Source organism: Tachyglossus aculeatus, chromosome 1, assembly GCF_015852505.1.
Source record: "Tachyglossus aculeatus isolate mTacAcu1 chromosome 1, mTacAcu1.pri, whole genome shotgun sequence".
Taxonomy (NCBI): Eukaryota; Metazoa; Chordata; class Mammalia; order Monotremata; family Tachyglossidae; genus Tachyglossus; species Tachyglossus aculeatus.
Window position 1 is genome coordinate 68,659,235 of NC_052066.1, and position 12,429 is coordinate 68,671,663.

At 48.9% G+C, this 12,429-nt stretch overlaps 1 protein-coding gene across 2 annotated transcripts in view; it reads left to right on the forward strand.

The window, feature by feature from the left end:
- The first annotated feature begins 2,916 nt into the window (after nucleotides 1–2,916).
- Nucleotides 2,917–12,429, forward strand: part of DIS3L2 (DIS3 like 3'-5' exoribonuclease 2) — a 566,950-nt gene continuing 557,437 nt past the window's right edge. The window contains exon 1 of one of the 2 annotated variants that reach the window (XM_038750342.1): nucleotides 2,917–3,638. In XM_038750342.1, coding sequence (XP_038606270.1) covers nucleotides 2,924–3,638 — 715 coding nt within the window. In that variant the 5' untranslated portion in view covers nucleotides 2,917–2,923. The remainder of the gene's footprint in view (nucleotides 3,639–12,429) is intronic. The other variant, XM_038750351.1, reaches the window with a different exon arrangement.

Below are 12,429 nucleotides of genomic sequence, written 5' to 3' on the forward strand. Positions count from 1 at the left end.
CACTGTTCTAAGCGCTGGGGGGATACAAGGTGATCAGGTTGTCCCGCGTGGGGCTCACAGTCATCATCCCCATTTTACAGATGAGGTAACTGAGGCTCCGAGAAGTTAAGTGACTTGCCCAAGGTCACACAGCAGACATGTGGCGGAGCCGGGATTTGAACCCACGACCTCTGACTCCAAAGCCCATGCTCTTTCCACTGAGCCACGCTGCTTCTCTACTTTCTAAGCACTTAGTACAGTGCTCTGCACCCAGGAAGCACTCAATAAATACAATTGAATGAATGAGTGAATATGCCGAGGACTGTAGTAGGTGCTGGGGTAGATACAAGATAATCAATCAGACTTATTGAGCGCTTACTGTGTGCTGAGCACTGTATTAAGCATTTGGGAAAGTACAGTATAGCGACATAAGAGACACGTAATCTGGTTGGACACAGTTTCTGTCCCAGGGTCCACTGTCTGTGTGGCTGGGAGAACAGGCATTTAATCCCCGTTTTACAGATGACACCTCTGAGGTCCAGAGATGTTAAGTGACTTGCCCAAGTTCACACAGCAGGCAGGTAATAATAATAATAATAATAATGATAATAATAATAACAATGACATTTATTAAGCACTTACCATGTGCCAAGCACTGTTCTAAACACTGGGGAGGATACAAGGTGATCAGGTTGTCCCACTGGGGGCTCACACTCTTAATCCCCATTTTACAGGTGAGGGAACTGAGGCCCAGAGAAGTGAAGTGACGTGCCCAAAGTCACCCAGCTGACAAGTGGTGGAGCTGGGATTTGAACCCATGACCTCTGACTCCAAAGGCCGTGCTCTTTCCACTGAGCCACGCTGCTTCCCCTGGGACACTTCTACACATCATCATCATTCATTCAATCAATCTTATTTATTGAGAGCTTGCTGTGTGCAGAGCACTGTACTAATCAGTCAATCAATCGTATTTATTGAGCGCTTACTGTGTGCAGAGCACTGTACTAAGCGCTTGGGAAGTACGTCGGCAACATATAGAGACCATCAATCAATCAATCAATCAATCAATCAATCGTATTGAGCGCTTACTATGTGCAGAGCACTGTACTAAGCGCTTGGGAAGCACAAATTGGCAACATATAGAGACAGTCCCTACCCAACAATGGGCTCACAGTCTAGAATGGTATTTGTTGAGCGCCCACTGGGTGCAAAGCACTGTAGAAAGCGCTCGGGAGAGTACAGTACAGCAGAGTTGGTAGACACGTTCCCTGCCCACAACGAGTTTCCAGTCTAGAGTGCCAAGCTACTCTAATAATCCCACAAGAAAATCGGGAACAGTCTGACCCTGTGATCGAGAGATACTGTTTATTGGAGCATACACCTCGTTTGCTGTTCTAATGTGTTAATGTGGTTCTAATGAGAAGTAGTGTGGCCTAGGAGTCAGGAGGACCTGGGTTCTAATTCTGGTTCTGCTCACCTGATCACTGATTCTTTTCCACCTCCTCACTGTGCCTCATCCTCGCCTGTCCCGCCGTCAGCCCCCGGCCCACGTCCTCCCCCTGGCCTTCTAGACTGTGAGCCCCCTTCTAGCCTGTGAGCCCACTGTTTGGTAGGGACCGTCTCTATATGTTGCCAACTTGGACTTCCCAAGCGCTTAGTACAGTGCTCTGCACACAGGAAGCGCTCAGTAAATATGAATGAATGAATGAATAAAATGCCCTCCCTCCGCGCATCCGCCAAGCTAGCTCTCTTCCTCACTTCAAAGCCCTACTAAGAGCTCACCTCCTCCAGGAGGCCTTCCCAGACTGAGCCCCCTCCTTCCTCTCCCCCTCTTCCCTCTCCTCATCTCCCCCGGCCTACCTCCTTCCCCTCCCCACAGCACTTGTATATATGTTTGTACATATTTATTACTCTATTTTACTTGTACATATTTACTATTCTATTTATTTTATTTTGTTAATATGTTTTGTTTTGTTCTCTGTCTCCCCCTTCTACACTGTGAGCCTGCTGTTGGGTAGGGACCGTCTCTATATGTGGCCAACTTGTACTTCCCAAGTGCTTATTACAGTGCTCTGCACACAGTAAGCGCTCAATAAATACTATTGAATGAATAAATGAATGGAATGCCGTCCCTTCGCGCATCCGCCAAGCTAGCTCTCTTCCTCCCTTCAAAGCCCTACTGAGAGCTCACCTCCTCCAGGAGGCCTTCCCACACTCAGTCCCCTCTTCCTCTCCCCCTCTTCCTGCTCCCCATCTCCCCCGGCCCACTTCCTTCCCCTCCCCACAGCACTTGTATATGTGTTTGTACATATTTATTACTCTGTTTTACTTGTACATATTTACTATTCTATTTATTTTATTTTGTTAATATGTTTTGTTGTCTGTCTCCCCTTCTAGACTGTGAGCCCGCTGTTGGGTAGGGACCGCCCCTATATGTTGCCAACTTGTACATCCCAAGTGCTTAGTACAGTGCTCTGCACATAGTAAGTGCTCAATAAATACGATTGAATGAATTAAGAACATAACTGGCAGGGAAGCGAGAATGTGAATGGCATTGCATAAACCGACAACTGTAGAATGAGAAGCAGTATGGCCTAGTGGATAGAGCACGGGTTTAGGAGTCAGAAGTTCACGGGATCTAATCCTGGCTCCGCCACTTGTCTGCTGTGTGACTGTGGGCAAATCACTTCACTTCGTGCCTCAGTTCCCTCACCTGTAAAATGGGGTTGAGACTGTGAGCCCTAAGTGGGCCAGGGACTGAGTCCGACCCGTTTACCCTGTTTGTACTCCAGTGCTTAGGACCGTGCGTGACCTATAGTAAGCGCTTAACAGAAACCACGATTATCATGATTATCATTCGTTCCCCCGCTCTCACACGTGATGAAAATAACCTATTTTTTCTGTATCTATTTGCGCTACCTAAGTCCCGGCACATTCCGCGGCCATGGATCCCGGCGGACACGTCAGAGGCCCTCCTGCCCACGGGGTGAGGGAGAGCCCGGGGAAGCCCGCCGCCCCCAAGAAGAACGCCTACAACCGGCTCGTGCAGCAGCATCACAGCGTCAGGTTCCGTTCCTACCTAAACTACGTCGCTCAGAAACTGCAGCTGGAGGAAGCGGGCCCGGCCGAAGCCCGCGCGGACCCCTCCCGCAAGAGGGGCCCGACCCAGGAGGCCTCCGTCCGGAACGGGCTGCCGGCGCACGGCTACTCCCCGGCCAGAGCCGCCCTGGCCGGGATCCCGGCGTCCCCGGGCGCCCAGCGACGGCTCGAGGACGGTTCCGAGACCCTCAGGCGACCTCACGCCTCGACTCACGCGGAGCAGCCTCGGAGGGATCCCGGCAGAGAGGGAAACGCGCGGTCCGGGGAAGGCTGCCGGCCCCGGCCCCGGCCAGCCTTCCCCGGGGACTCGGCGAGAGGGACCGAGGGCTTAGGGAACAGGGGGCCTGCCAGGACCCCGAGGCCCTTTGGGGCCCCGCCGAGGTTTCTGGGCCCCGAGGAGAGGGACGAAGCGGAGGCGGGCCGAAACCGAGCCCGGAGAAATAGAGCCGGGGCGAACCTGGGCCGAGCCGACGATTTTCGGGCCGCCGAGCAGCTCGGCGCGGAGTCGCCACCTTCCAGGGCGGGGAGACGAGGTCTGGCCCACTGGGACCGAACCCCAGGTGAGTCACGGGTACGTTCGGTGCCGGGAGAGCGCGTCCACGTTGCGGCCGCTCTGACGGAAACTAGGAGGACGCTCCTCCGTGGACGGACGTATCGGGCTCTCTTCTTCCTCGCAGTGAATCGGCCGTGGAGGGAGGCACTTTAACTCCTCCCGGGCCCTGGGCTATTCACGCTGCGGGGCACGCTAAATCAGTGGCTTCCAAGTGGAATGATTCTCTCGCTACTCGGGCCAGGCGGAAAAAATCTCCTGGGGCCCGCCCAGTTCCACCTCGCTCTCCTGGACGCTTCACTCCCATCTCACGCACGCTTCCCTAATCCTAGCTTCCACCCACTTCTGTTTCTCTTTTCTTGTCTTACCACCGTATTCCCATCGTTTGACTGCTGCTCTCCTCTCTAACGTTGGGCTAAGACTAGAACCATCCCCGTGTTTCCCAATGGCTAACAGGTTAAATCCAATTCGCTAGAAGCATAAGAAACTCAGTTTCAGCAACTAGAAGGATCACTCCCTGACTCTGGCTCCCAAATCCTCTCTCATCGCTACCTTCCCTTCCTCACCGATCAAGGCCTGGGTCTACCGTGCAGGGATATTTGTAGAGGGGATCATCTCCTCAAAGGCCGGGGACTGTGTTCTTGATGTTGGGGTTTTTTTTATGGTATTTGTTAAGGGCTTACTATGTGCCAGGCACTGTACTAGGTGCTTGGGTAGATACAAGCCAATCAGGTTGGGCACAGTCCATGTCCCACGTGAGGATCACAGTTTTGATCCCAACTGTATGGATGAGATAACCGGGGCCCAGAAAAGTGAAATGACTTCCCCGGGATCGCCCAGTCGATATGTGACGGGGCCGGGATTCGAACCCAAGTTCTTTTGACTCCCAAGCCCAGGCTCTGTTCACTAGGCCAAACTACTTCTGTTGTACATTGCCAAGCGCTTAGTCCTGTTCTTGACGTGTATAGGCGATCCATATTACCGCTGAGGAGCAAGGTAGAGAAGCGGCCGGGACTCGAGGGCTGCAGAGGGATATTTCATCATCATCAGTCGTATTTATTGAGCACTTACTATGTGCAGAGCACTGTACTAAGCGCTTGGGAAGTACAAATTGGCAACATATAGAGACAGTCCCTACCCAACAGTGGGCTCACAGTCTAAAAGGGGGAGACAGAGAACAAAACCAAATTTACTAACAAAATAAAATAAATAGGATAGATATGTACAAGTAAAATAAATAAATAAATAAATAGAGTAATAAATATGTACAGCCATATATACATATACACAGGTGCTGTGGGGAAGGGAAGGAGGTAAGATGGGGGGATGGAGAGGGGGGCGAAGGGGAGAGGAAGGAAGGGGCTCAGTGTGGGAAGGCCTCCTGGAGGAGGTGAACTCTCAGCAGGGCCTTGAAGGGAGGAAGAGAGCTAGCTTGGCGGATGGACAGAGGGAGGGCATTCCAGGCCCGGCGGAGGACGTGGGCCGGGGGTCGATGGCGGGACAGGCGAGAACGAGGTACGGTGAGGAGATTTGGGAATGAAGGCAGATGCCCCCTGGGAGGATGGGGCGGTAGGTGGGAGAGGGAGGGAGAAAGTGGAGAGAGGGAGGGGCTGGGATGGAACTAGATGCAGTAATCAATCAATCAATCAATCAATCATATTTATTGAGCGCTTACTGTGTGCAGAGCACTGTACTAAGCGCTTGGGAAGTACAAGTTGGCAACATCTAGAGACGGTCCCTACCCAACAGTGGGCTCACAGGCTAGAAGGGGGAGAACAAAACAAAACATATTAACAAAATAAATAGAATAAATATGTACAAATGAAATAGAATAATAAATACATACAAACATATGTACATATATCAATCAATCGTATTTATTGAGCGCTTACTGTGTGCAGAGCACTGTACTAAGCGCTTGGGAAGTACAAGTTATATATCTCTTCAGTCCCCCCGTGAAAACAGGAGGCCTTCCCAGACTGAGCCCCCTTTTTCCTCTCCTCCTGCCCACCCCCCCGCCCTACCTCCCTCCCCTCCCCACAACACTTGTATATATTTGTACAGATTTATTACTCTATTCATTTTACTTGTACATATTTACTATTCTGTTTATTTTGTTAATAATGTGCATATAGCCATAATTCTATTTGTCCTGACGATTTTGACACCTGTCTGCATGTTTTGTTTTGTTGTCTGTCTCCCCCTTCTAGACTGTGAGCCCACTGTTGGGTGGGGACCGTCTCTATATGTTGCCGACTTGTACTATCCAAGCGCTAAGGACAGTGCTCTGCACACAGTAAGCGCTCAATAGGTACGATTGAATGAACTAGACTGTGAGCTCGTTGTGGGCAGGGAATGTCATTGTTTATTGTTGTCACCCTCTCCATCCCCCCCATCTTACCTCCTTCCCTTCCCCACAGCACCTGTATATATGTATATATGTTTGTACGTACTTATTACTCTATTTATTTTACTTGTACATATCTATTCTATTTATTTTATTTTGTTAGTATGTTTGGTTTTGTTCTCTGTCTCCCCCTTTTAGACTGTGAGCCCACTGTTGGGTAGGGACTGTCTTTATATGTTGCCAACTTGTACTTCCCAAGCGCTTAGTAGAGTGCTCTGCACACAGTAAGCGCTCAGTAAATGCGATTGATTGATTGTACTCTCCCAAGTGCTTGGTACAGTGCTCTGCACACAGTAAGCGCTCAATAAATCCAATTAAATGAATGAATGGAACCGGATAGCAGCTAGGAAGCCACTAGAGGAGGGGACCGAGGAGCTGCTTGGTTCCCTGGTGGCCTGAAAGCCATGATTTTACCCAGGGAATAATTTGGGCAAGGTGGGGAACATTGGAAAATAGGAAGGATGGGTCATTTTTTCTTTTTCGAATGTGAGCTATAAATTCAACTAGTGGGATTTTCACCCCTTATCTGCCCCACGGCATTTTTGTACATCCACCCATAATTGACTTATTTATGTTAATCTCTCTCTTCCCCCTAGACTGTACGCTCCTTATGGGCAGGGAAATGTCTGCCGACTCTGTTATAGTGTCCTCTCCCAGGAGTTTAGTACGGTGCTCTGCACAGAGTAAAAGCTCAGTAAATGTGATTGATTAATTGATTTTTTTTTTAATTTTTAGGAACAAGGTCAATAACAGAATCTTCGGACTAGCTTTTTGGGGTGGGGGGGAGTTAGGTGTTCACGAGATGAACAGACTGTGAGCCCCAGGTGGGACAACCTGATCACCTTGTAACCTCCCCAGCGCTTAGAACAGTGCTTCGCACATAGTAAGTGCTTAATAAATGCCATTATTATTATTAAGCGCTTATTCTGTGCCAGACGCTGTCCTAAGCGCTGGGGTGGAGACAAGCAAATCGCGTTGGAAAACAGTTCCTGTCCCACTTGGGGCTCACATTCTCAATCCCCGTTCATTCATTCAGTCATATTTATTGAGCGCTTACTGTGTGCAGAGCACTGTACTAAGCGCTTGTTACAGATGTTCTATGTATATATGTCTGTACGCATTTATTACTCTATTTATTTTACTTGTACATATCTATTCTATTTATTTTATTTTGTTAATATGTTTGGTTTTGTTCTCCGTCTCCCCCTTCTAGACTGTGAGCCCACTGTTGGGTAGGGACTGTCTCTATATGTTGCCAACTTGTACTTCCCAAGCGCTTAGTACAGTGCTCTTCACACAGTAAGCGCTCAGTAAGTATGATTGATTGATTGATTTCTAGGGATTGGATCATTCTTGTTGCCAAAGAGCCATTTTCAGCCGGTGAATAGAAAGAACTTTCAAGGTCCCATAATGAAAGGGCATTTGTAACCAAGGTTGCAGCACTTTCTAATGGGCGAGGGCGGTGAGCCTCAGTCAGAATAGGATCCTGGAAAAGGGTCACTTGGATCATGGGAATGAGAGGGTAATAATAATCATGATGGCATTTATTAAGCGCCTACTATGTGCAAAGCACTGTTCTAAGCGCTGGAGAGGTTACAAGGTGATCAGGTTGTCCCACGGGGGGCTCACAGTCTTAATCCCCATTTTACAGATGAGGTAATCAGTCAATCAATCGTATTTATTGGGCGCTTACTGTGTGCAGTGCACTGTACTAAGTGCTTGGGAAGTACAAGTCGGCAACATATACAGTCAATCAATCAATCAATCGTATTTATTGAGCGCTTACTATGTGCAGAGCACTGTACTAAGCGCTTGGGAAGTACAAATTGGCATCACATAGAGACAGTCCCTACCCGATAGTGGGCTCACAGTCTAAAAGAGTGGGCTCACAGTCTAAAAGTCCCTACCCAACAGTGGGCTCACAGTCTAAAAACTGAGGTAACTGAGGCACAGAGAAGTGAAGTGACTTGCCCAAAGTCACACAGCTGACAGTTGACAGTTGGTGGAGCCGGGATTAGTTAATCCGGAATTTAGGCTGGAAATTAGTTAATTATCTGCTGAGCACTGGTATTTAACAGCTGTTGTATTTTCAGGACTCGAGTGCTATTAAGTTGCATTAAGTGCACAATATGTGTATATACTGAGTTGGCCAGCGTAGCGGGAAAGGGGATTTTACCGATCGTAATTTTTCAAAGCTTTACGTTCTCTGTGAACTGAACACTTTGTAAGGTATATTTTTTTACCAGGGAGTTTCTCCTTATCTAGAGATTTGCTCTTATTCCAATTTAATGTTTACATTCTGTGGAGAAATTAGGGTCAGTACTGGAAAGTTTGGCAAGTCACTTCATTTGAGGTCACGACTCCTTTGCACCATGCATTGCACCAAAGGGGTGCTGGAGAAGCAGCGTGGCTCAGTGGAAAGAGCCCGGGCTTTGGAGTCAAGGGTCATGGGTTCAAATCCCAGCTCTGCCCATTGTCAGCTGTGTGACTTTGGGCAAATCACTTCTCTGGGCCTCAGTTATCTCATCTGAAAAATGGGGATTAAGACTGTGAGCCCCCTGTGGGACACCCTGATCACCATTGATCGAATGACTGTCACAACAAAAAATTGTACTTTTTGACACTTGGGTTATTTGTATTTATTGTGCTACTGCTTGGGTGTTTCTAATCAAATGTATTTTAGGGCATCTGTCACCATCACGTTTGTGTCATCAAAGATACTCAGTGGGAATAGGACTGTAGGTAAAGAGAGCTATTTCCTTGAACTCCACATGTGATGGTAGTGAGAATGGGTTGAATCCTGGTAAAATGACAATAGCCTTTAGCAATAGCCTTTAGGGTCGAGTCAAGTCATCTCCGACCCCTAGTGACACCATAGATGCATCTTCGACTCCACTCTCTTGTTCACCCCTCACATCCAATCCGTCAACAAAACCTGCCGGTCTCACCTCCAAAATATCGCCAAGATCCGTCCTTTCCTCTCCATCCAAACCACTACCTTGCTGGTTCGATCTCTCATCCTATCCCGACTGGATTACTTCATTGGCCTCCTCTCTGATCTCCCATCCTCCTGTCTCTCCCCACTTCAGTCTATATTTCACTCTGCTGACCGGATCATCTTTGTGCAGAAACGCTCTGGGCATGTTACTCCCCTCCTCAAAAATCTCCAGTGGCTGCCTGTCAACCTTCGCATCAGGCAGAAACTCCTCACTCTCGGCTTCAAGGCTGTCCATCACCTTGCCCCCTCCTACCTCCCCTCCCTTCTCTCCTTCTCCAGCCCAGCCCGCACCCTCCGCTCCTCTGCCGCCGCTAACCTCCTCACTGGGCCTCGTTCTCGCCTGTCCCGCCGTCGACCCCCCGCCCGCGTCCTCCCCCTGGCCCGGAACGCCCTCCCTCTGCCCATCCGCCAAGCTAGCTCTCTTCCTCCTTCAAAGCCCTACTGAGAGCTCACCTCCTCCAAGAGGCCTTCCCACACTGAGCTCCCTTTTTCCTCTCCTCCTCCCCATCCTCCCCACCCTACCTCCTTCCCCTCCCCACAGCACCTGTATATATGTTTGTACAGATTTTTTACTCTATTTATCTTTCTTGTACATATTTACTATTCTATTTATTTTGTTAATAATGTGCCTTTAGCTTTAATTCTATTTGTTCTGACGACTTGACACCTGTCCACATGTTTTGTTTTGTTGTCTGTCTCCCCCTTCTAGACTGTGAGCCCGTTGTCGGGTAGGGACCGTCTCTATATGTTGCCGACTTGTACTTCCCAAGTGCTCTGCCCACAGTAAACGCTCAATAAATACGATTGAATGAATGAATCTCTCCCAGAGTGCCCCACCTGCAGTCGCTCGAGTAGTTTAACCTTAGAGTTTTCTCTGTAAAAATAACCTTCTTCTGCGCAGTCAGCTTGAGTCTCCTCCCTCTCCCACGCCTCTGCTGCCCAGCAAAGGGGAGTTTTGACTTGTAGCAGTTTGCCTTCCACTCGCTAGCCACTGCCCAAGCTAGGAATCATCAGTCGTATTTATTGAGCGCTTACTGTGTGCAGAGCACTGTACTAAGTGCTTGGGAAGTACAAGTTGGCAACATATAGAGACAGTCCCTACCCAACAGTGGGTTCACAGTCTAAAAGAATGGACTGGAATGGATATGCCTCTGCTTGACTCTCCGTCCCATAGCCGAGATGGGTAGAGGACTGGAAACTGTCCAGGTATCATCCTGAGAGGGGGTTGGGGTAATCACAAGGATAATAGCTCAGTCAGTCATTGTTTTTTATTGAGCACTTAACGTGTGGAGCACTGCACGAAGTGCTTGGGAGAGTACAGTGCGACAGAGCTGATAGATAGGTGTCCTGCCCGTAAGGAGCTTACAGTCTCTGATTTGGCCTTTGTGTACAGGTTTATGTCCGCACTCCTCAGGATCAGAGAGTTTTTGAGATCAAAGGCTTTGAAGCATAGCTCTTTCTTCTGCCCTCCTCCTCCTCATCCCTCCTATCTTTCCTGCCCAGGCTTGCCAGTTATTCTGTAGGGCAAGATGGCTACCCTGACCTGCAGGGAAATGATTTCTCTGAAGAAAGTCCTTTATTCATTCAATTGTATTTATTTAGCGCTTACTGTGTGCAGAGCACTGTACTAAGTGTTTGGGAGAGTACAGTAATACAGTAGACACATTCCTTGCTCCCAACGAGCTTACAGTCTAAAGGCGGGGAGACAGACATCAATATAAATAAGTAAATGACAGATATGTACAGAAGTGCCGTGGGGCTGGGAGGGGTGAAGAACAAAGGGAGAAAGTCAGGGTGATGCAGAAGGGAGTTGTCATTGTTTATTGTTGTCCCCCTCTCCATCCCCCTCATCTTATCTCCTTCCCTTCCCCACAGCACCTGTATATATTTATATATGTTTGTACATATTTATTACTCTATTTATTTTACTTGTACATATCTATTCTATTTATTTTATTTTGTTAGTATGTTTGGTTTTGTTGTCTGTCTCCCCCTTCTAGACTGTGAGCCCACTGTTGGGTAGGGACTGTCTCTATATGTTGCCAACTTGTACTTCCCAAGCGCTTAGTACAGTGCTCTGCACACAGTAAGCGCTCAATAAATACAATTGAATGAATGAATGGATTATGAGTGGAGAGAGTGGAAAGGGCTTTGGATTGTATTGGCTCTATGGGAACAGATGTTAAGTAAAAGCCGGTTGGTGCTCCCAAGCAACAGATTGGGATTCTCCACGAAGGCATCCACCTAACAGACCTCGTGGTCCCCGTTAGCTTGGCACTGTGGGGCTGATGCCATTAGCTTTGCCCCAGGTAGGTTAGCTGTAACTTGGCCTCCCCGCCCTATGGAATCCTCAAAAATCTCCAGTGGCTACCAATCAACCTACGCATCAGGCAGAAACTCCTCACCCTGGGCTTCAAGGCTGTCCATCCCCTCGCCCCCTCCTACCTCACCTCCCTTCTCTCCTTCTCCAGCCCAGCCCGCACCCTCCGCTCCTCCGCCGCTAACCTCCTCACTGTGCCTCGTTCTCGCCTGTCCCGCCGTCGACCCCCGGCCCACGTCATCCCCCTGGCCTGGCATGCCCTCCCTCTGCCCATCCGCCAAGCTAGCTCTCTTCCTCCCTTCAAGGCCCTACTGAGAGCTCACCTCCTCCAGAAGGCCTTCCCACATTGAGCCCTCTCCTTCCTCTCCCCCTCCTGCCCCTCCCCATCCCCCCGCCTTACCTCCTTCCCTTCCCCACAGCACCTGTATATATGTATATATGTTTGTACGTATTTATTACTCTATTTATTTTACTTGTACATATCTATTCTATTTATTTTATTTTGTTAATATGCTTGGTTTTGTTCTCTGTCTCCCCCCTTCTAGACTGTGAGCCCGTTGTTGAGTAGGGACTGTCTCTATATGTTGCCAACTTGTACTTCCCAAGCGCTTAGTACAGTGCTCTGCACACAGTAAGCGCTCAATAAATACGATGGATTGATTGATTGGAAGGCCTCTTGGAGGAGATGGGCCTTCATTAAGACTTTGAAGCGGGGGACATTAATCGTCTTTCGGATTTGAGGAGGGTGGGCGTTCTAGGCCAGAGGCAGGATGTGGGCTAGGGGTCGGCGGTGAGAGAGGCGAGATGGAGGTCCAGTGAGAAAGTTAGCATTGGAGGAGCGAAGTGTGGGAGCTGGGTTCTAGTAGGAGAGTAATGAGGCGAGGTAGGAGGGGGCAAGGTGGAGTGCTTTGAAGCCAGTGGTTAGGAGCTTTGGTTGATTGCCATCTTTTAATTCCCAAGCGCTTAGTACAGTGCTCTGCACACAGTAAGCGCTCAATAAATACGATTGATTGATTGATTTGATGCAGAGGTACTTCAGTATAGTCAATCAGGATTTTGAGGATGCAGGTCAGAAA